General features: G+C 31.9%; 1 protein-coding gene and 5 non-coding genes across 6 annotated transcripts; 2 read left to right on the top strand and 4 right to left on the bottom strand.

The window, feature by feature from the left end:
- Positions 1-421: 421 nt before the first annotated feature.
- LOC125073317 lies at positions 422-13,986 on the bottom strand. The gene is made up of 7 exons (XM_047684095.1): positions 13,860-13,986; positions 13,080-13,273; positions 12,299-12,676; positions 11,473-11,617; positions 1,497-1,638; positions 1,195-1,328; positions 422-650 (listed from the first exon to the last, which is right to left on the bottom strand). Exons 1-7 carry the CDS (start codon positions 13,984-13,986, stop codon positions 505-507), a joined length of 1,266 nt encoding a protein of 421 aa, XP_047540051.1. The 3' UTR covers positions 422-504.
- On the bottom strand, positions 2,087-2,279 carry LOC125073630. Its single transcript, XR_007120053.1, has one exon. It is a non-coding gene; the product is annotated as a U2 spliceosomal RNA (small nuclear RNA).
- Positions 4,304-4,496, top strand: LOC125073625. The gene has a single exon (XR_007120048.1). It is a non-coding gene; the product is annotated as a U2 spliceosomal RNA (small nuclear RNA).
- LOC125073629 lies at positions 7,399-7,591 on the top strand. Its single transcript, XR_007120052.1, has one exon. It is a non-coding gene; the product is annotated as a U2 spliceosomal RNA (small nuclear RNA).
- On the bottom strand, positions 8,685-8,877 carry LOC125073628. Its single transcript, XR_007120051.1, has one exon. It is a non-coding gene; the product is annotated as a U2 spliceosomal RNA (small nuclear RNA).
- Positions 10,848-11,041, bottom strand: LOC125073624. The gene has a single exon (XR_007120047.1). It is a non-coding gene; the product is annotated as a U2 spliceosomal RNA (small nuclear RNA).
- Positions 13,987-24,249: the final 10,263 nt, after the last annotated feature.

Here is a 24,249-nt window from a genome sequence, read left to right as displayed (position 1 = left end):
AACGGTTGGCGGTTAAGGGTGGTGGAAAATCTAGTTGATTCCATATAGAATATAGGGAATGGTTTGAAGTTTTTATATCTTGGTTTAATTTGGGCTACAAGTTATATAAAAAATATTGACTAGGAGTACTACGTAGGTAAATAAATTGAAAAGCATATTGCTTTACAAAAATTTTATTAATATTTATAACAATTGTAAAAAATGTATTGACATAATACGAGTGACTGACACTTTTAATTATCTAAAGTTAACAACAAAGTTTGATAAGACTAGACTTGTATTTTTCGTTATTAAAAATATTTATTAATAATTCAAACGCAACAACTCAATAAAAATAAAAACATGCCAAATAGCACAAACACAACAGATATGTAACCGTAGATTATAGAACACAACCTTTTTTTAAAAACAAATCGTCGAAGGTACCACTTTTAAGTCTTAGTAGTACAAAAATTAAAATATTTTATTATAAATGATTTAATATCGTGATTCAATATTGTTTGTTTATGTTAAATATACAGCAATGTAGTCATCACAAGCGTCCAGCATCGCCTGGCGGAGAGTTTCGTCCCTCGGTTGTAAGGCTGTTGTTTGTTTGGGCAGAAATAAACACATTCTGTTCGAATCGCCCCAGGAATAGTTTAACGTACCTAAAAAAGCCTTTTTAATAAATTTAATCGAGCGATGGTTCCAGGACTTCTAAATCTGCAGAAGATTAGATTTATTTGTTTGTATTTAATGTTAAAGGCGATTATGAATGTTAAAATAGCAATCACCATTTCACTGAATTGATTGTTACATCACTATTTATTCGTTTAACTTGGATATGAGTAACTAATAAGACGAGTTTTCGGCGAGCCTTAGAATATTTCGGACAGGTGACCTGATTGGACAACCATATAATACCGAAACAAAATATTTTCATTCGACAAACATCCAAACAATATAAAGATTATAGACGCAAAACCTAGTCGAGCTGGCAAGACTGACAAAACCAATAATAATAATGTGTATGTATAATACAACCCGCTAGCGATGGCGCTACTTGTGAAAAATGATACTTTCCAGAATCGCGTCGTCTCGGTACATATAGTGTGAAGTACGACATATTAAATGACCAAATAAAATTATAGCTGTAAACCATGGAAGGTCCCGCCATAGTTTTATATAAAAAATAACCCCCGATAATATTACCGTAGTACTTGAGCGGCCACTGGCGCGGCGAGTGCGCGCGCGCCAGCAGGCACGAGGGCGCGGCGCCCGGCGGCAGCACGCGCGCCGGCCACCACGGGCAGCTGCCCAGCTTGTGCCACACCACGTCGTCGTACCTTGCGGACACACCGCTTACTAGAGAACTATTTCAGATCAACCGAAACTAAATCTAATATTCGCCAAGAGCGCAATTGACGAGTATGCCAGTCTCAGTAGATACACGGTGCATATGATTTTTATTTGTTCATTAGATTTCGCTAAGCATTAGAATTAATTCGACATACCCAACTCTGGGACCCCACATGCAGCTGGGGCACAGATCAACGTTTTCCTTGTCTTTTTGCACCGTGCAAATTGCTCGAGTGCTCGATAAAATCTTCTCTACGAAAGTCACCTTTTGAGTTTTTTTAGGTGGATTTTTACGATCTGTAACAAAACTCCCAGTCATAACTGAGCATTTTTAGTGTCTACTATAATTATGCAACCCGTCCTGTCCCACGGGTACAATAAGGGTCTATATACAATTTTTAGGTTGAAGTACAAACGAAAAGTGAAATTCTTTTATTTCTGTATAGGAACGCTGAAATTTTTGGCTTTTCTCAACTATGGTATACATGTATTATACATATGCCTTACTCTTAAACCACTGTTTATTAATTAAAACAACGTTACATCCCATACAGTTCAAATGATCTATGCGTAAAAATTCCGGCATGCGAATCTCTTTTATATTATATATCTCTACATAAGAGATATATAATAAACATGTTAATTAAAACAACATTATAAAGAGTCATACATTTCAAACTCATAACAATTAACAGTCTAACTGATAGTTATCGACAGAATCAATGTACGAGAAGTTATAATGGTTTTTATGTGGGCCGATCCCGGCGGCACTGCAATGCCGGGCCGACCCGTGACGGGAGTGGAGCGAGCCCCGAACATCCCGTCGTGGTACAAAAATCAGTTTAATATACTGGTCCCGCAGTGCGGGAACTTTCAGATATTAAGCTGAAAAGAACAGATACTACACTTTGATCTTAGCCAAAAGGCCGAGAAGCGATACCGCAACGCCGCACGACCGCGCACGTCATTCGCCGACGGGGAATCTGGCCAGCGCGATGTAGGAATGGTTGCGAAATGTACAGCGACATCTAACGGCGGTGACTGATAATAATAAATAAACTGTGAATTAAAGTGGTAGTGTGACGACGCTGCGATTCAAACATAATGTAATAAAGTCGTCTTATGATAATGTGTAGCTGGTCTGGGTGGTATTCAGCCAATCACGATCGAATCATCTCTATTTCAGATTGCCATTTTTAGGTTAAATACTAGAATCTTCATGGTAATCGCCATAATATGACCTATTCATACGGTTATAGCATAGAACTGTTGCTATCAAATATTTGTTGCGGATTGATAAATATTCCAGTCGATAAATCAGTAATATGGAGTACTATGCTACTGCATAGGCCCATAATACTGATTTATAATTTTTTTGATTTGAGTTGATATCAATCCGCAACACATATTTTATAGCAACAGTTTCTACGTTCTAACCGTAAAAGCCCCTCTGTGTCCCAATTCGTCTTCGCCGTCGTCAGTGTATTATAAAGCCTATTCCAATCGAAGTAGGAATAAGATAAACAAACCTTAGATTTACGTATTTCATGCGATTTGCTAAAAACTCGGCTATATTGTGCACTACTAAGAGTTTATGATTAATATATCTTTATTTATAATACAATACTACTACACTGAACTACTTATATCCATTACAAATTTACTTCCAAAATTCCGATAACAGTTTTTTTCGACGTTCAAAACCCCATTTTTTCTCAAATCCATAGTGAATATCATAGATTAATCAAGCTTTCGACTATATCCTGTACAAGATAGCTTGATCTTTTTGACAGATGTAAATTTTTCTGATCGACATAACTTTGCAATGACGAACATATTATTTTCTTAATTTAATGATTTTAAAAATTGAAAAAATAAATAAAAAATACATATAATACAAAAGTTCCCAAAGATTCAAGCGTTATCCGAAAATTTTAAGACTTTTTATATTATATATTATTGCTTCAAAGTAAAATTTAAATAGAAACACTGAAAATAATAGACGCTTGTACAATGTTACATCGGTCGGACGGTAGGGACGCGAATAACAGGCGGTAACTGCTACAAATATCGATTACAGAAATCTTTATTAAAGATCATTGTTAAGTTCTTGTTACAATAAGATAAAATAAGTTTAAAAAAAAAAACTAATTTGAATTACGCATTCCATCGTTCCATCGACTGTTATATATGTTATATTTTTTATTCTGTTAGTTTCTGTTTTTCTGTTCTCGTCACTAGCCCATCTGTCAAAAAGATCAAGCTAACTTGAACAGGGTATAATTATATCGCTTCAATTTGCTGTTAAAAGCTGTTGCAATAACATGTTAAAGAGTTCCTCTCACGGGTCTATTTCATCGAAAGCATCGTTTCATTTAATAAATCTTAAAAACGAGATTTGTGAGTCAGCTTTTCAATAGTAAATCCAGTCTTTTATTTTTGGTTGCTCTTGCGATACCGATTAAGTAATGGTTATTTTATTTTTAGTGTCATCTGAAAATCTGTTATATAGTTTTAAGGTAGCATTAAAATGCTTGTATAAAAAGTGTGAGTCGGACTTACTCACGAAGAGTTCCGTACCAATTTCTATAAAACGGCAAAAAAGTCACGGTTGTATAATTAAATATCTAACATCAATTGTATAACTATCACAGTTCGTTAGATATTGATATGCCTGGTGACAGACGGGCAGACTAAAATAAAAGTGTTCGCCAATTCAGTAGCTTTGCAATAGATGGCGCTGACATATATTTTATCTCGAAAGATATATTTGGAAATAAATACTTTTACTTGGCATTAATTTCATATTTGATCACACATATCACTTTACACTTCACATAGTTTATTTATTATTATCAGTCACCGCCGTTAGATGTCGCTGTACATTTCGCAATCATTTCTGGATCGCGCTGGCCAGAGTTCTCGTCGGCGAATGACGTCCGCGGGCGCGCGGCGTTGCGGTATCGCTTCTCGGCCTTTTGGCTAAGATCAAAGTGTAGTATCTGTTCTTTTCAGCTTAATATCTGAAAGTTCCCGCACTGCGGGACCAGTATATTAAACTGATTTTTGTACCACGACGGGATGTTCGGGGCTCGCTCCACTCCCGTCACGGGTCGGCCCGGCATTGCAGTGCCGCCGGGATCGGCCCACTAGTGCTGGGTCATTTCAGATTTTATGTAAAACGAAACGAACCGGTTTTTTACACTTACAAAACAGTTCTTCAAAATGGTTATAAAAAAAACCGGTTTGTTTTCATAGGTTCGAGAACTTACTATATTTACTTACGATACTTTACTGAAATAATGTATATTCAACACTGGAGTCATATTATATTATTTTGAAAATAGACTTCGACTTTATAATTTATTTGGATTAATTCTACGTCACGCACTTATTTGCATTTAAAAAAACAGAAAGTTAAGAAATATTTTTAAATTATTTGTAATTTAATAAGCAGTTAATACTAAATCTGTAATAAAAAAATAATAAGCGTATAAGGAGCCTACGAAAACTTTTTTTTTTGTTTGGTAATTTTTTAATTCTTCTACAACCAAATTTGAATTTGTATTTCTGTAGGAATAAGATTCAAATCCAAAGTAGTTCTTTATAACTGGTTTAATATTCATACAATAATAGTCCTTACGTCCATCAAAATAAAGTGCTTAGTCAGTTACACGTGAAAGGAACCGGTTCGCGCAGCGGTACCAAGAAACAGGTTTTTTCATTTAGTCTATTCTTCTACAACCAAATTTGTATTGTATTTTTATAGAAATAAGATTCATTGTAGCATATTCGTTACTTCAAATCCAAAGTAGTTCTTTATAACTGGTTTAATATTCATACAATAATAGTCCTTACGGCGATCAAAATAAAGTGCTTAGTCAGTTACGCGTGATCGGAACCGGTTCGCGCAGCGGTACCAAGAAACAGGTTTTTCGATTTAGTCTTTTCTTCTACAACCAAATTTGTATTGTATTTCTATAGAAATAAGATTCATTGTAGCATATTCGTTACTTCAAATCCAAAGTAGTTCTTTATAACTGGTTTAATATTCATACAATAATAGTCCTTACGGCGATCAAAATAGAGTGCTTAGTCAGTTACACGTGAAAGGAACCGGTTCGCGAAGCAGTACCAAAACGAAGGCCGCCGGTGGCGAGTGTCGTCTCGTTCGTTTTAAATCCAGAAACAGTTCGTTCGTTCTTTTTAAAGTAACTAGTTCTTAAAACCGTTTCTGAAAAAAACTCCCAGCACTACGGCCCACATAATATCTTTGAAAGCTTATGCTGACCCTATATAAAACATGTCTTTTTGTGACTCCTGCATCATGCTTTTGTCCTTCTTCTTGAGACATGTAGTAATTATTTTTTCTAAAAATCCCTACTACTATAATAAAAGTGAAAATAACTGTGCGTTACGGCTTAAAGCGCCGAATATAAATTTCGTGTGGGCTGAAGCCTCATTTCGTTTTAGTTTTACTGCATATTGTTGGACAGGGAGCTTGCGAGCAAGTATATACTCGATTTCCAATTTTCAACGTTATCGGAAGGAATCTAAATTTCAGCGTCAGAGGCAGATATGAGCAAATATTATTAATAGTATTCCTCATAGTTTTTGTAAATTCAAAGCGCTTTCAATTTACAATACAGCGCTACCATGCTGGCAGACGCGGCCTTTAATGATTTCATAGTACTATTATCACTATTAGTAATGTCTGTCTCATGAGCAAATTATATAGAAATTTTTTCGCCAGCTCCCTAACCATATGTACTAAGTAAAAAAGGATAAAATCCAAGTTCCAAGGATAACATTACCAAAAGTAAGGTCTAATAACTAAAAATACTTATTATTAGGTTATTAATTGTAATAATATTTCAGTTGATCCCCTAAATGTTAACTTTACGACTGATCTCGTATAAGTATCGAAAAGGTGAAAAGTGTTGGGCGCCATTTTGAAAAAAAACGTAATTTTGGAAATAGCACATAAACGATGCTTTTTATGTGAAATTTCTAAGAACCTTTACCTTATAGCTAAAAGACGACTGATAAATCTCATTATCATCTCTAGTTTCTCCTTTTGCAAGATATGGGTTTCACTTTTTTGAATATCTTGACCTCTATGTTTTTGTCGAGACATGAAGTTTTCAAATAAAATTCTATCTCATTTGTAATCTTCATATTGTATGTACCCATATCGTTAAACAAATACTACAGACCCGCGAGCTACATTACCCTAAGGGTTGTTCACCTATCAATGAATATTAGGATATTAAGGTAAATATTTATTATTGAAGCCTGCTGACGTCATATTCGTTCCGTAGTCGAGTTAGAAACGAACAAAATAATCGTATAATTAAGTAGTAATTAAGACAACGATACGCATAAAAATGTGGTCTTATTTCACGAATCTTCTTATATAAATTGTCACACAGCTCACCATCAAGTTGCCGATTTTCCTAACATATTGGCATTTTATCGCAATCGAATCGAAATGTAAACGTTGCCGTAGTCGTTTGCTCACAAAACGATCCAGTTGCAGTTCGATCGAAGTTGGATCGAAATATAATCTTGATCGTATCCGATACAAATTAGTAGAATTGTAACTCAGTTATGATTAAACTGAGGTATATTAGTGAGGAATAGTCGAAGTTGGATCGAAATAGAATCGAGAAAGATCATAAAAAGTTAGTAGCAATATCCCTCAATGATCAAAAACAAAACAACAGTCTCAAGTTCTTGACTTGAGACTTGCAAGCGAATATTACGTTCAGAAGCATCAATTGCGTCGTTGATGAGTTTATGTCGTAGTCCTGTAAACTTTATTATTATTACCTTTGTTTTTGTTGTCCAATCATTCTTTAATTATATTTAAAACATAATATTCACATACAGATATATTCAATATTCGTCTCGTATGATTATTAACACGAAACATCGCACCACATAGTTTATAATCACCGCCGTTAGATGTCGCTGTATATTTCGCAACCATTCCTACATCGCGCTGGCCAGATTCCCCGTCGGCGAATGACGTCCGCGGTCGTGCGGCGTTGCGGTATCGCTTCTCGGCCTTTTGGCTAAGATCAAAGTGTAGTATCTGTTCTTTTCAGCTTAATATCTGAAAGTTCCCGCACTGCGGGACCAGTATATTAAACTGATTTTTGTACCACGACGGGATGTTCGGGGCTCGCTCCACTCCCGTCACGGGTCGGCCCGGCATTGCAGTGCCGCCGGGATCGGCCCACATAATATCTTTGAGAGCGTATGCTAACATTAATAATAACATGTCTTTATGGGTCATTGCCTTTACCTTAAGATATATAGTAATTAATTTTACTACCGATATTATAAAAGCGAAAGTGAACTATGGCTGTTACGGCTCCACGCTTAAGCCGCTGAATCGATTTAGACAAAATTTTGTTACAGCAAAGGTAATTTTTTAAAATCATCACTTGAGGAGGTGAAATGGGGGGGTGGGGCGTTGTTGGATTATGTGCCATAAAATTTTATAAATTTCGCATTGGTGAAGCCCCGGGTTAGCCGTCACGGTTGGTCGCATAAATTATATTATAATAAATCTGCCTAGTTTTATTTCTGAACGAATGAACATATTCTTTGTTCAGTAAATTATAAAGTTAAGATCTCATGAGATGGTTAGGATTGATTAATAAAAAAAAATAGCAATAATGGATAATTTTAGTACCATAAGAAAAACATAGTATTTCGAAAAATTCAGATAAAAAGGAATAAAAAAAGAGAAAAACTAAAGTTGGACTGACAAGAAGGGGGAAATTTAAAAATAAATTACAGTCCTTTTACAATTTATAAAAAATTACATGAATTCCTGATTAATTTAAATGAACACAGGGTAATTTTAAGTTGTGTAACAATCATAAACATTAAATACCTCATATTGAAATACTTATTATAAATATACAATTTATAGTAAATAGTTAATTTATTAATGTTTTTGTTGCTTCTTCTATTGGAATATACTATACATATACAAGTTAGCTAGACTCTAGAGAGCGCGCCTTTGAGAGGGAATTGTCTGTACTATACCAATTGATTATAACAAAATGTATATAATGTTATATGTTAATTTTAGGTAGTTAAGCACAGCTCTACGTCTTTAAATGTGGTCAATCAACAAGAAAATACTAATAGTAATAACTTACATGAATTATTAAGATTTAGTGTTGTGTAGTTACTTTCGTCTTTATAATAGTAGTAGTATTTATAGAAAAATTTATTACTACATGTCTCAAGGAGAAGGACAACGGCATGATGTAGGAGTCCCAAACAGATATGATCAATTTAGAATTGGCTAAAGTTTCAGAGGTAATATGTGGGCCGATCCCGGCGGCACTGCAATGCCGGGCCGACCCGTGACGGGAGTGGAGCGAGCCCCGAACATCCCGTCGTGGTACAAAAATCAGTTTAATATACTGGTCCCGCAGTGCGGGAACTTTCAGATATTAAGCTGAAAAGAACAGATACTACACTTTGATCTTAGCCAAAAGGCCGAGAAGCGATACCGCAACGCCGCACGACCGCGGACGTCATTCGCCGACGGGGAATCTGGCCAGCGCGATGTAGGAATGGTTGCGAAATGTACAGCGACACCTATCGGCGATTATTATAAACTATGTGGTTAAATGTATCGTGACGACCGGTAGCTTTATTAATTTATTAGAAGAATAACCATCGACAAAGGTTATACATCATATATTAAATATGTATGACGTCGTGTTAATGTTTTTACATTACTTCTTGTTACTCTTACTCGCACTTTAGCAAAGCAAGCATGTTAAAAATGTTACTGGAACATGGTAATATTTACTTTGTTATTGAAAAATATTACTTGGCAATTTTGATAATTGGACGCACATCCCAATAATGACGAAGAGTTTTAATGAAGGCCACCTTGCGCCTAGTTGCAGAACTATCGATAGTTGACCTCGAAAACTATTCAGGATATCGATATCGATAGATAGTATTATCATGTATAAATACTATCGATAGTATCGTTTTGATCATATTTATCGATAGTTTCGATAGCTCTCCGTGAGCAATATTATTGGTAGAAGCGATACTAATGATACTATCGATAGTATCGATAGTTTTGGACTATCGATAATTTAGGTTAATAGTAATGGTTTTTGCAATACTATCGACACTATCAATACTATCGATAGTATTGACATTATCGATAAACTATCGATAATATCGCTAAAACCTTAATTATCGATAGTCTATCTATATGCAACGATACCTTGCGCCTTTATATACTAAAACCTTCTCCAAAACGCGCTACACCTTCTGGTTCTATGTATATTTTGGTTCAGTAGTTTTGTCAGTAAGATTATACAAAAAATTATCTCCTCATTTTTAATATAATAAAAAAATAATCTTATAATTGCATTTCAGATAGAATTTCTCATAGAACAATAAAAACATTCTACTTTGAAAATGAAGCGTAACGAATACCCTTGAAGAGCCTTGAAGACCCTATTTAGAAGTATGCGATATGAATTTAAAAACAAAACATTCCGTTTCAATTTTTTTCACGTACAATTGAATTATTCATAAAGAAATTATATCATAATTAACTTGGGTGCTGCGTAGCTTAAAAGTTTTGCCAGATAGAAAAAAAGACTATATTCTACCGTCAAACAGTGATACTTGGTATTTTTGGTTTAAAGTCTGAAGGTAGAGTGGGATAGTGTAAAGTATCTACAGGCACAAGGGATATAGCAAAATTGTTCCCCCATTATTAGTGACATAGTGGCGATGGAAAGAATGGTTAAAATTTCTTAAGCTAGCTATGTCTTTGGGCAGTGATGATGACACATCAGGTAGCTCCTTAGCCATTCCTATTTTATAGAAAAAAAGAAAAGACTAATACGCTGTTAAGTCACTTTCTGCTTAGAACTTTGTAATAGTGTTTTTTTTTTTTTTAATAATTAGAGTGTACCCGATGACTAAGGAGTTGAATTTCAATGTTGAAGAACGAATGGCGCCCAGAAACAGAAATATTTCCGTCAAATTTAAGGAACGAGATATAGAATATGATTAATTACTCCATAATTACCCCACGGGTTTTAGAGCCCTCGGGTGACGTTGATCAGGTTATTTAAGTTCCTTTTGAAAAGTCAAATCAAGTAATAAAGAAAAATAGGATATAGTTATGAAAGGCGAATAGACTGAGGCTTATATTTTCATTGACAGTAACATAAATATGTTATCGGAATATATGTATACGTTACTTCAATATTTGACACATAAGTGATAAAATAGCACTATGTCACCAGGAACAAAGTAGATAATTGAAGGAAAAAACATTATTACCGATTTTCCAGAAAATACAAATGGAGAGGTGTGTAACGAAACCGAGGAAATATCAACGGACTCTATGAGAGTGATTATGGTAGGTAATAAGTGAGGGACCGCTACTATTGAACGATCCAGAGTTCATACACTTTCTCCTCGGTGAATCATACAGTATTATGTGGGCCGATCCCGGCGGCACTGCAATGCCGGGCCGACCCGTGACGGGAGTGGAGCGAGCCCCGAACATCCCGTCGTGGTACAAAAATCAGTTTAATATACTGGGTCCCGCAGTGCGGGAACTTTCAGATATTAAGCTGAAAAGAACAGATACTACACTTTGATCTTAGCCAAAAGGCCGAGAAGCGATACCGCAACGCCGCACGACCGCGGACGTCATTCGCCGACAGAAAATCTGGTCAGCGCGATGCAGAATTCGCTACGAAATATAAAGCGCCATCTATAGTTAGTAATGGGTATTATGTTGCATAAAGGCACCTTAAAGATTTGACATGCGCCACTAGCTATTAGCAATTATAAGCAATTTAAGTCTAATAAAGAAAGAAAATGTTGCTGACGTTATATACTTGATGCTAATCACTGATTAAATTGACTAATGCTTTTTTTTAATGAAAGTTAAAATCTAAATATATTATTTTTAAAATATAAAGATACCACAAAGCAACAGAGTCTTATCAATAATAAATGTTCTAACACCCTAACCTCTGAAATATTAAGCAATCTATATTCATATTCATTAATTAGAAACATTTAAAAGATGAATGACAATGGTGAACTTACGTATTATAGATGTTAACCATTCCCTTCTACAAGCAAGGTGGAAAGATGACGGGCAATTAGTACATTCTCTTAATTTTTCTCCAACACCACATACTAAACACCATGGTATGTGGACGGTTACAGGAGCTTTTGCCGAAGAATACTTCTAAAAAAATGTATTATTATATAAATAACTTTTTCATTAGACACAAAAGGCTTATAATAGTCCTGGGCATGTAGTAGGTTAATTAATTAACTAAGACATTAAAATAATGTTATTTAACATGTTTAAGATATATAAGCCAATATATAAAGAGATGTGTCCTGAAATACTTGGTTAGAACGAAGTACTCTATATATAATGTATTACACAACCATACACAATTTAATAAATTAAAGATGCTTGAGAACAATGAATTGACAAGAATGTCAATGAAGAATGAATGTTACTTAAAATCTTAAGTGAATTTAATCAATAACAAAAAATAAGTTTAAATAATTTAATAATCCAATATACAATAAAGGCTCAGAGAAGAATATAGAGGAAGGTCACCTAGAGGGGGAAAAACACTTTTTCACTATGTGACAATTGCTGCCAGTTCCAAAAATGTCAATAAAAACTAGATATTTTTTTTGTTTCAAGGGCTATTTGCATGTCCATCTGGTTGACACCATTAATATTGAGTTGAACATTGTCTAAAAGACACAATGCTCACAGTACAGCATATTGATGATGCCTATAGGCTAAGGGTTACACCTTACTGTCAGGTGGGCAATTACCTTTTCTGCCTTCCTAAAGTAATATGAAATTCGTATAAAAATTAGTAATATTTATGTCAGTACTTACAGAATGTTCGGATGAATCCTTGCTGTCTATTTGCTTGTGTACAAAGTTATACCTCCAACATTGATGTAGATAATTCTCTATTTCCTTTTCACTAAGGATATTTTTGATGACCAATTCGAACTTATCTTCCGTACTCGCATCGATATTTTGAAGATAATCAATAGTATCCACATTAGACTCTTTATTGTTGCAAAGACAATTGTAAAAATAATCAAATATTTCTTCTTTACCAAGACGAACAAATTCTTTAAATGCGTTATCATATTTTCCCTGTTTAAGGGGCATTTGTCTGATTTCAAACGAAACATTTAAATCTGGCTCCTTGAACTTAGATGGTTTCACATTTAAGGGTAAAATATGGTCCTCCTTAATCTTTCTCTGTAATTTTAATAAGCCATTGAAATATTTGATAAAAAAAAAAATTAAAGCAAAAATAGTTTATTTATTATTTTTATAATATGTATATGTTTATTTTGAATTACACACTATATTAGTGTGAATAGATTTTTCAAATAATACATAAGGAGTCTGACGGAATAACATTAATTCCTACCAATTAAAATAGTGTCTATATAAAAAAATATATACAATATATATACACACAAAAATGCGTGACATGCAGATAGTGAGCTAAACTATATGTACTGCAACACTTCTTGTTCCTTGAGCTCAACACTACTTATTAAATTATTTTTAATGTAATTGGTTTAATAATTCTTGATCTGGTTTGTACTCAACATATTCCTACCAGTTTCTATTTTGTAAAGTTTATTAATATCACCTTTCTTGGTATAGTTTTTACTGCTGGCTTAGTCACAGGTTTAGAAGTAGGTCCATAGAAAGGTCTGGAACGTTCAGCTAAGTGCATGCAAGTGTACGGTAGCCACAACCTTTGCTTAGAATGCATGATCTCCACATAGTAACAGAGTTGTTTTGTTATTGTTAGGCCTTCCTCATTAGCTGATATACCTAAAACTTAAATTAAATTAAGGGTGAATTTTTAATCTGTTGAAATCTGACTGTAGTTTGATAATAATTTACTGTCAATTTGGATTAAAATAATCCTAAATTAATGTGAGGTCAGCCATTCTATGAATTTTTCTACGATTTTTTATGTATATATATATATATATTACTATGTAATGTATTATGAAACATAAAATTGTGCTCAGTTTTTATATCAGACTCTTAAGTTATAATAATAATGATAACTAGTTCTTCCGAAAATATACTAATAAAAGAAGAAACAATTGAAAACATACAAATAGGCTGTGCCTTTGCATGTCGTGTGTATTTTTTTTCATTGTGTCATTCGTGTCGAAAAAAAATAATTTATAAATAATAATAAACACATTTTTACACTAATTGTGTAATTATCAAGAACATATTTAACAATATATTAGGCAAATTGAGAAAATATTTTATGTTGCAAAATCGTTAAATATATATAATTTAAAGTTATCCAGCTCTATATGCGTATCTAACAGGTATAATACCTTAGTAACATGTTATTATGTTCAAACAAATATATGTCGTTGAAACTAAGTTTAATTTTAGGTACCTTTTTTGTCATGAAACAAACCATCTTCGTTTTTAACTACTTGTACTTTGGCGTAAATTTTTTTACAAATTCTTGCTAGAGCAACATCGCCTAGTTTCCAATGATAAATGCCAGTTGTTGTGCTCATTTTGTGAAAACACTCAATATCCTAAAACTAACGTAGTTATAATATAAAAATATATTGAGAGAAATATAAAACACTGCTTAAATAAACATGTTTTCCTTTCAAAATATTAGGTAGTTAGGTACTCTAGCAGTAGTCAATAGTCAATTAGTCATTAATAAGTCTATTTTAATAGAGGAAAATTTTATTATTAAAAGATGTTTTATATAATATTTAATTAAATATAACATAATAAACAAAGCCGGATTTTGTTGTAATTTAATCGCTCAGTGAAAATATTTGGGAAGACGGAAGTTATATTTCAATGACAGAAAATTTAAAAGCATAGTCGCATGCTTAATACTTAATAACATTAACAGCACTTAATAAGATAATAATATGATTAATTTGTAATTTCTTGCTTTAATATTTATTTATTATAATCATTAAAGTAATTTAGTAAGCTTTTTTAAATTTCATTTTGAATTTATACTACTCAACACTAGATGTCACTCTGTCACTATTTTATTATAATAAATGTTCTTTGCTCTTAATTTGAGCATGTAAATTATTATGCTTGTATTGCTGTTATGTTATGTATGTGTATAGATTGTGTTTATAAATGTACATCTTTATATCGACATACTTTTTTTGTTACCGAATATATATTTTTTATAATGTGATTTCAGTACACTGTAAGAGATGGCGCTATAAGATTCTGAAATAAAATGGTTTTTCTTGACATATTACTTTAATTAAAAAGGTAATCAATTTGTTTTAAGACTGTATCAAAACACTCCTCTATATATAAAAGATTTCGCTGTTGCTATTGTCTTTGCTAAAAATGTTTCTTAAAATAAAAATATAAAACTATAATTTAAAAATAATCAACTATTTTCATTTGGGCTACGAATGATAGCTAGTGATTTTAAAACATACCTAAATATATATACGTAGTTATTGACAGCATTTACTTTGTCTATGCCGAGGAATATTTAAAGGATATCTATCTGTCTTTATTTATAAACATAGACACAGACATTTTTTTTACAATAACATACCAAAGTACCTTTTCTATTATATAGAGTGTTTCTTTACTCCATATTTTTCATAATTACCATTCAGTTTAAAAGAAATATTGTCATTAATTATTACTTTTTTATAGTACCTACCATAGCCAAGCTTATCTTTTTTTATGAATCCAAGATTATATCAATTTATCAATCATCTTTGTAATATAATACCTACATGTTTCCCAAATAAATCTTTCCCCTATCTCGAACGAGATACGAGATGAACACCGATCATTGGATGCTGTGACCACGCCTCTCACAAGATCAACCAATTGGGAACGAGAATCTTAAACGCATGCGTCTATATAATACTTTTGTTATGTAAATAGAATAATGATGTAACGATTGTTATCTAATGTATTAAAATAAATTATTTAACACATTTGTATTTAATCGTATTTTTTAAAACTCATATAACATAACATGACTGTGGTTTAGCCTTAAACTTATCAGTAACAAAAACTGCAAATGTATCAAAAAAATATATTTTTATTGTTATTTATTAAAATTGAATTTGTGTTATTTTTTTTCTTGGAAAATGCAAAGATGTTTATTGCTCTCATTGCCGTATTAAGCCCAGATCTTGTTATAACCACTTTGTTTGATATAAAGAAATACAGATAAAAAATAATTAATAAATCTATTTCACAGGATCAATCCTGTTAAACCATGAAATGATCCATGGGCTGTATGATTTATGTTCAGTGTCCATTTTTTTTATTTATTGTTGTATAATGACGTATTTCAGAAAACTAACGGTTTGAAACAATTCTTTTGTCACATTAACTTCTGCCGTTAATTCGGCAAAAGTATTGAAGACACCAAAACACAATGGAAGTTTCTCTCCATTTTTTTTTTTATCGACTGTCGACTTTCCTCCAGCCGGCCAGTGATATATAAAATAATAAGCACTTATCACACGTAAAAAATCAGATACCTATTTATTTTAATCTATCAAAAAAATATAATAAACTAAGAAAATGTGTTAAATAATTAATGAAACATTAAAAAGATGAAATAAATATTTTACACTCACACAGTTCGCTGTTTTAAAAATATGTAGAATTTAAATTTCTACCCTGTGTACCTATTTAGAAAAACGATTGATTTATAATATTGCAGAACTAAGCTCACCTAAATTACCTACCTATCAGAATTATTGGTGTAGGGAAGCATATTTTTTGCTGTCTATTTGGGAAGCTTTGAATTTTTCATTTTATTAATTTGGTTAAGATACATTGTTATTTTATACCTATGCATTAAACATAAATAAAGTAATTTGTCATAAAAGAAGGCAGGAAGAATATACCTAAAATGTTTTATTTCTGGAAATCAGTAATTTTTAATAATTTTTAGAACGAGGTCTGTTGTTTTGCAACGGCGTTGTCTATTTATCGTATTTATTTTATCCTAATACATTTACCAAATGTCTAACAAAAATGCATTAAAAATTAAATGGATTAATTATTTTATGATGTTCAAGAATGGCTGGGGTTGGAAGAATGGTGGGCCGTTCAATACAAAATAATAAATGTTCTTAACTTAAAGTATTCTAAATTTAAATCTGTTATTTTTTTTTATATAAAATATAACAAACATAATAATTAAAACTTTTAAAATATTCTTTTTTATCATCACTATACGATTTTATTTTTAAAATGTAAAACAGTGCCAGCTATTCATGACAGGTACAAAAAAACAACATACAGATAAGAAATAAAAATGCTGCCATAAAAACGTAACGTAAATATGTTCGTTCTGAATTGCCAATATTTCTATGTGACAACGCATGCATAATGTTAGCGAGTGTATAATTTTGTGAAAGCAATAAACAGTCTAGCATCTGCCGTTGACTTTCACTGAATTAAGGGCACACCTTATCGTGCCCGTTCATAACTTACGATCGTTGATTGATTATTTATCGTGTTGTGTAAACGGTTCTTTTAATTTCTGTGAAAAAAATAATCTGTCTTTGTAAATACCTATTTTATTATTGTTTTAATTAGTTTTAAAATAAAATAATTCATTATTATCCTTCATATTTTTTTTTTTAAAGATTTTCATATTTAATTCAATAATTGTCCGTAAAGGGATGTAAGCTGTTAAGTCTACGGATAGTTATTTATACATATAAAAAATGCAATTAAAATAAATCTGAACGTTATTTATTGACCGTATTGTTTTATAAAAAAAAATTAAAAAACAATTTATTTTATAGAATTGTTTTTCAAGTAGCTTGAAGTTTTAGATGATTGTAGAGATATTGTTTTTTTTTAATATTTACATGTTATTTCTTGCTCTTATTAATGGTAATGACTTCGACAGGAAACTGATTACGGTTCCGTACTCCAATCGAGCACACAGATACCCCAAAAAATTGTAATTTTCAGTGTCATTGTTCAGGTTAGATGTCAATGGGAGACGGTCAACGGTTTTTATAAGATAGCTCGTGCCAAAGCTTCCTGTACAGGCGAACAGACAAGTTACTAAGATTATATTACTTAATAATTAAAAGAATGCAGATTGATAAAATTGATTGTTTTTTTTTTAAATTGATCTTATATTATATATTTCGTAAATATAAACTGAAATTTTGTTCATTTAAAAAATAAATAAAGACCACCACCATAACCACCATATACTTATGAAATATTCTACTGCCAAAATGCAATACTTGGTATTTTTGTATTCTTGTTTGAAGGGCGAGTGAGCCAATGTAAGTACAGTCATAAACGATCTTACAATAATAACATCTTAGTTCAAAAGGTCAGTAACGCATTAGCGATATAAGGAATGGTTAATATTTCTAGCGGCGCCAATATTTATGGGTAGTGGTGACCACTTACCATCAGGTGGCCCATTTTCCCGTCCGCCTATCAATGTCAAAATAAAATATAAATTATAAAGTCAGCCGAAGCTTTGCTGCTAGAGTAAGCCCGAAGCAATGCTGCCTTTTGTATCCCATAAACTTGACGCATTGCTGTAGTAAAAACTTTACCATCGGTGTGTAATTTTGTTACTTAAAAAGCCTAAATTCATCTTAAAATCATTTAATGATATTCAAGTATGGCTGGTGTGACGTCATCGTAGGAAAAAAAGTTAACACGCTATGATATGTCATGAAGATGCGGTATGTAGTCTATTCTAAATATCGGATTTTTACATATGTCCAATCCGCATTGAGAAAACATAATTAATAAAATTATCTGATTATAGAACTTATTGATATAATGCATGTGTGTGTAACGCACACATAAAGGATCAAACATATCACGTTTTAATATTATTGAGGAAACATTCTATCTACGATTGTACACCATTGTCAGCATCTGTCGCGAGTTGTTTTTTTTTTTTCGTTCCGTCGATTTTCTATTTTTTGCCGTATTTTATCGAACAGGTTAAGGCGTGGAACGGGTTACAACAGAACCCGACTTGTCAGTTGAAACAATAGTTAATTACACTTCAATAAATCTGAAATGGATTTTTGAAACAAAAGACAAATCTACGAATCTGCCGGTTCCGTATCTGCATGATTGTTTTTTTTTTAATTCAATATAGTAGAACTTGCAAATGTGCCAACTGATGGTAAGTGCTCACTAACGCCCAGACATATCAGCTGTACGGTATGTATCTACTAACCAATTACAATTTAGATAGATTGTCGCACTACAAAAAAACTAAAACAAATAAGCCACATTTATTGCCTTAGCGTCCGTGTCAGCTATCGGAAGTAACCTTGTCTGTAACCTCTCCACGCGTAAACTGCTTCACCGATTTAGATGAAATTTGACATTTAGTTTGAGTTCCGGGGGAGGACATAGGCTCTTTTTTTAATTCACTTCTCAAGAGGTTAAGTTGACGGTTTGATTGCTATAGGTAAAGTTTTATAAATTTGGCGCGAGTTAAGTCGATTCAGCTACTAGTTCATATTTCTTAGAGTCAATGTTGGTCAACAAGCGATGGTCAGCGCATCAGGTAGTAGGTACATTCGGACGTCTGCTTTCCAATTACAAATACCTAAAGATTAAATATTTTGACACACAACAACACCATTCGTAATTAAAGCGAATATATCTACATAAAAAAAATGTATTCACTGAGAATCAATTAATACTAAAATAAAATTTCACAATAAATAAAATCAGATAAAACACGCAATAATTCTATTCTTCATTACTTTACGGAATAAATCATTACATACGTAATTATTAGATAAAATAGTTTGCATTATGTTTCGAAGCGAATGTTATTATGTAATATTCATATACAATACATATATATATATATATATATACCTATATTTATTATTAAATTAAAACTTTGTTAAATCAGGAATAAGCAGTATTAGTCGAATATCTTATATTATTATTAGGTGAAAACCCACTAGACCAACAATGCAAGTTAAAGCAGAGTGGTGGAATAGGGTTTCCTTTCAAAAAGAGAGGACTTTGGCCAGCAGTGCGATAGCTGCAGACCGTTTAATATGAAACTACGCTAACAATTAATTTTGTAATTTTAAGTTCTAAATGTAATGAAATATTGAACGTTCATTCGTTACTAAATCCTCATCGGATGAAAACGACCAAAAATACTTTGCAAAAATACCTTGTAGGTATGATTTTTTTTGTTGGCAGACTGACAGTCAAGACCACATTGGCGATGTAAAAAAAATAACTCAACACTTTTTTTTTATGTAACATGTAAGCGAACGGACAAATGTAAAAAATAATTCATCCCTTACATTGCGCAAATGTTATATACCTTATACCTGTTCCTACCTGGGCTCACTCACCCTTCAAACTGGTACACAACAATACTGATGATGTTAGGCGATGTTATTTGTATGTAAATGTACCTTTTACTTGCGTTTCAAAATACACAGGTTTATATAAAACAGCCAAAGTAAAATAAAAAAAAAAACTTAGTTGTGATTTTGTTATGAAAGTGTTATATTTCTCAATAGACATGATAACGCGATAATGATAACATGCTGATCATGATGACGTAATTCATTGCGCAATGATGAATGTGTTTGATACTAGAGTTTTATTCGCACATGTTATAATTACGGCTCAAGATTGCACGGTCAATGTCTGCGTGAGTCACAATTGTTTATGGTCCAAGTTTTAGCTCTAAGCGAATTGTTCTTTGACAAACATAAAAACAATAATTGTATTATAATCATGGATATATTAAATATTATTTTGCTGATTTTAAAAAGTACTTTTAATTAAACAGTAAGTTAATATATATTTTTAACGTGCATAGTGTGGTGTAATACAAAATTAATATAAAAAAATGAGATGGATAATTAACTCTCTGTAATATGTAATAAGGTTAATTTCATACGATTTGGTCCTTGTTTAAAACTGATTGGTTAAAAATAATTACTAATATTATTATTATATTTTCGTAAGAACTAAAGTTTCTATTGAGACTTGATGGTGAGAACGATATATTCCAAGGAGTCAGGTCTCATTGCAACAACAACCCGTATATTGTAGAGTTAAAGACTTCATATCTCTAGAGAAATTTTAAAGAGTTTATTAACTAAAAATAATCTAGTTAACATTAATTATAAGCATATAATTTATATTTATTTGAATAACGCTTGTAACGTGATCCACTGGCTGTCTCTGAGTCCACACACGTTGAGACAAGCAGACGCGAGATGCTCGCGCTAAACAGCTGACCACTTATGTACTGCGATGGTTAAAACTTGATACTTCACTAGTTTTTAATTAATTTAATTCCATTGTTTTTAAAGGTTTTTTGATTATAGAACAGATAGGTGATAAAGATTATTGTGAACTTTTAAAGATGGAGATAGGAAAGAATAGAATATACTTAAGAGCGTTCTCATCTTGTCTGTTCGCATCAGAAATTTAGTAACTAAGTTTGCTAAATTAATAATATGCCAAAGATGTGTTTTTAGATACAAAAAAAGTGTGTCTAATTTATATTATTATTTTAAATTATGCAGTAATATTGGGCTCTTATGTTCTATAAAACACATCAAATTTAAATCATTATTTCAATCATAATAAATAATATTATAGGCGATTAATATGTAAGCTTTATTGCAAGTCAAGTGCCGTTGAGTACGACTTCGTATATCACTCGTGAATGTTGGAAACCAAACGCTATATTTAAATAGCGTATCCTTTATATGTTATAACGATTAAAGGCAATTTCATGAGCATATTCTAAAGCTTTGAGTATATTCTTACATAATAGCCCTACTGAATATGTAACTCATTAACGCTATAATAACTGTTTTTAGGATGTATTAACGGGAAATAGAAATATGCTCCACTATACGATTGAATTAATAAAAAAAAAGTAAAGCTACGCCTATACATTGCTGGCTCATTCACTTTAATAACAATAATATATATATAATAACACGAGAGTTTTTAAACTATTATATCTAACTACAAGTAATTTTTGTCTAGTATCAAGGTTATTCGGTCGTTGTAATACGCACGCGCCGCGACAGATGTCCGCAGCATCTGTCTCACGCACACATATGTAAAAAGACACGGGCTAACCTGCTACCTGTTGCTTTCTTTTTAGCATATTTTATTAATTAATTCATTAAGAATTCTATTTATCGATCGTTATTATGAATGTTAAATAGTTTTTTATTTCGATATTTTTTATTTTATTTTTATTTAAAATTTAAACGTGTCGCGTGTCATGTATGTTGTAATTTTTTTTTTAAATAATCTTGCTACTTTTTACTCTTTGTCTTGAGCCATAGTCATACCGAGTATCTATGTATTGTTATATAGTAATTCTTAATATACTACTATTTATGTGAAAATATTTAATTAATTTAAAACTGTTTGAGGACAATTAATAAAATAGGTAACGAATAGACATAACTTTTTTATTTACTATAATATCAATTGCAATTTATAACAGTAAGTTCTTCTTTCGATATTCAAAATATTTAATGATTTGTCAGTCTTGTTTTCCGCGTCTCTTTTGCCATAATTGATATTTGAATACACATCGAGTAAGGCAATCGTCTTAGGGTCTAAGATCAGTCGAATACAAAACTTCTTTGATTTACCGATGTATGTATTATGACTCTGTGGTTTTAGAACACATTCACAAGTATATAATACATAACTATATACTACACACTTAAACAAATGTTTAAGTGTGTAGTATATAATTGAATGTATCTTTATTTTCATTCACTCGCCTTTTCACTTTCGTTCTCGAGAAATTTTGATCATTCAAGGGCATTTATGCAGGTCTATGGGTCAGGTTACGGTATCAATACGACAGCTGACAGCCAGCTGCTTTTATGATTATTTTAATACCAATCACGGCTAATGAATGTATGAATGAATGGCTCGAACGATTTATGTTTGTTCAGAATATTATTGGCTATGTCAAACAAAATGGTGGACGCGTGCGCGCTATATTTAATTATGTACATTTCGTAATCATTAGTCTGTTTTACCATAAAGATTATTTTTAATTGGAATAACGATTTAATGTGCTTAGTTTTTTTTTTAAAATATTTATCGATTTCAATACTTAATGGTGTCATTTGATCGAGTATTTTTAAATATATATTACCAGGAAATCGAATTATAAATTTAATATATTTGTATAATATTTTGGTATATTATATTAAGTTTTGGATGTAAGAAAACGGCATCAGTGGAAACTTAAATATCTAGTTGGAAAATATTCCATTCAAAGTAAGAGTTTCGTATAATTTCATATAATGTTCTGGTTATTTTTTTATTTTTTTAATCAACAGATAGAATAAAATCTGATTCCGCTAACACTAAAGATTCTTATTTGATTTATTTCTTTAGTACAGCTGTATGATTCAGATAGGTATCTAATTTAACAGATAAGAAAATTATACCGCTATTGGACGAATAATTTTGTTTCTTTGCGTAAAGAATATAAGATAAAGCACAATATAAATACATAAAAATGATAAGTATGTCCATATTCACTAAAAACTAAGTTATAAATAAAACAACAGACTCGACATTTCGTTTTTGTAAAAAAACGTATTATTATGGATTTTTTATGGTATATGAGCTGGTAATACTTACTAGGTAGTATTACCAGTACATTTCAATTGATATTGGAACTATCATATACACGGGTCGCATAAGTTAGACTTATTTGTAAAAATTAACATGTGCCGACATACTTAATGCTTCAAAAGGGATCCTAACATCTTAAATCCCGTGGTAGGCCCCGCATCGACATAATAAGTCAGTTTTGTTCTCAATATCTATGGGTAGAGGTGGCATTACACAGCCTATAACCATCACTTGTCTTATTTGCCCGTCTCTCTGTCCTTAATAAATAACATCTTGTATAATTTCCATACATATCAATTAACCAAACATTCGTTTTTTAAAACCAGTCATAGCACTGGCTGAATATTTTGCACGCATATTGAAATTTATAAAAAAAAAACCTAACTCTAAATTGCGCAGTATTGCCAGTTAATTATATTTTATGTCAGAATATTTATCAAATATGATGTAGAGGTCATCGGTCGGGAAATCCGTATGCGATGGGCAGGTGCTGGACAGCTGTGACGTACGCAATAAGATTAAACTTATCGGTGTTTAAAAACATCAATTAAACGCCGATTTGACATATTGTGTTGTGTTAATTATGACAACATGTAGCTGAATACATCTTAACTATTTGTTATGTAGACTAGCTTACCGACGAAGTCAAGAAGCGTGTTGCATTTGTTGTCAAATATTTTGCCGTCGTAGTAAATAATTTTGTATAAATATTAGATTATAAGTAGAACTATAAAAAATGCTGTTTAATCTTCTAAAATTTTGACATTCTAACCTATCCTGCATGAGCTCGTCATTGAAAGAATCATGAAAACAGAATGTGTTACTACAAACATATCGACAGAGAATTCGACGATTTTCCTTTTTTAAATATAAATATGTTGCATTTAGGAAATGCTTGATAAACGTCACAACTATATTCTGTGCGAAGTCTCTAATCTATTTTCACGTGTTAAGTAAGCCGAGAAATAAGTTTTCCAGGGTTAGATGATTCTTCGTATATCATAAACAACGTCCACAAGCTATACCTATACACAGTTTTATAGGACCATAGGTCTGACGTCTGACGCGTTAGTCTAGACTTTTGAAATACCTATAGATGTATTCTTTGTTTAACCAGACACTAAATGATT

Source organism: Vanessa atalanta, chromosome 24, assembly GCF_905147765.1.
Source record: "Vanessa atalanta chromosome 24, ilVanAtal1.2, whole genome shotgun sequence".
Lineage (NCBI taxonomy): Eukaryota > Metazoa > Arthropoda > Insecta > Lepidoptera > Nymphalidae > Vanessa > Vanessa atalanta.
The sequence above is the reverse complement of the archived record's forward strand: the minus strand, read 5'-3'. Positions and strand labels throughout refer to the sequence as shown.

Excerpts from the sequence above, each read along its gene's own strand:
- LOC125073317 (XM_047684095.1), bottom strand. The coding sequence starts at position 13,986 with ATGAGCACAACAACTGGCATTTATCATTGGAAACTAGGCGATGTTGCT. Across the intron at positions 1,639-11,472 it reads ATGGTTAACATCTATAATAC|ATCGTAAAAATCCACCTAAA; the intron begins GTAAGTTCACCA and ends GTTTTGTTACAG. Across the intron at positions 651-1,194 it reads GTGGCCGCTCAAGTACTACG|GTACGTTAAACTATTCCTGG; the intron begins GTAATATTATCG and ends AGGCTTTTTTAG.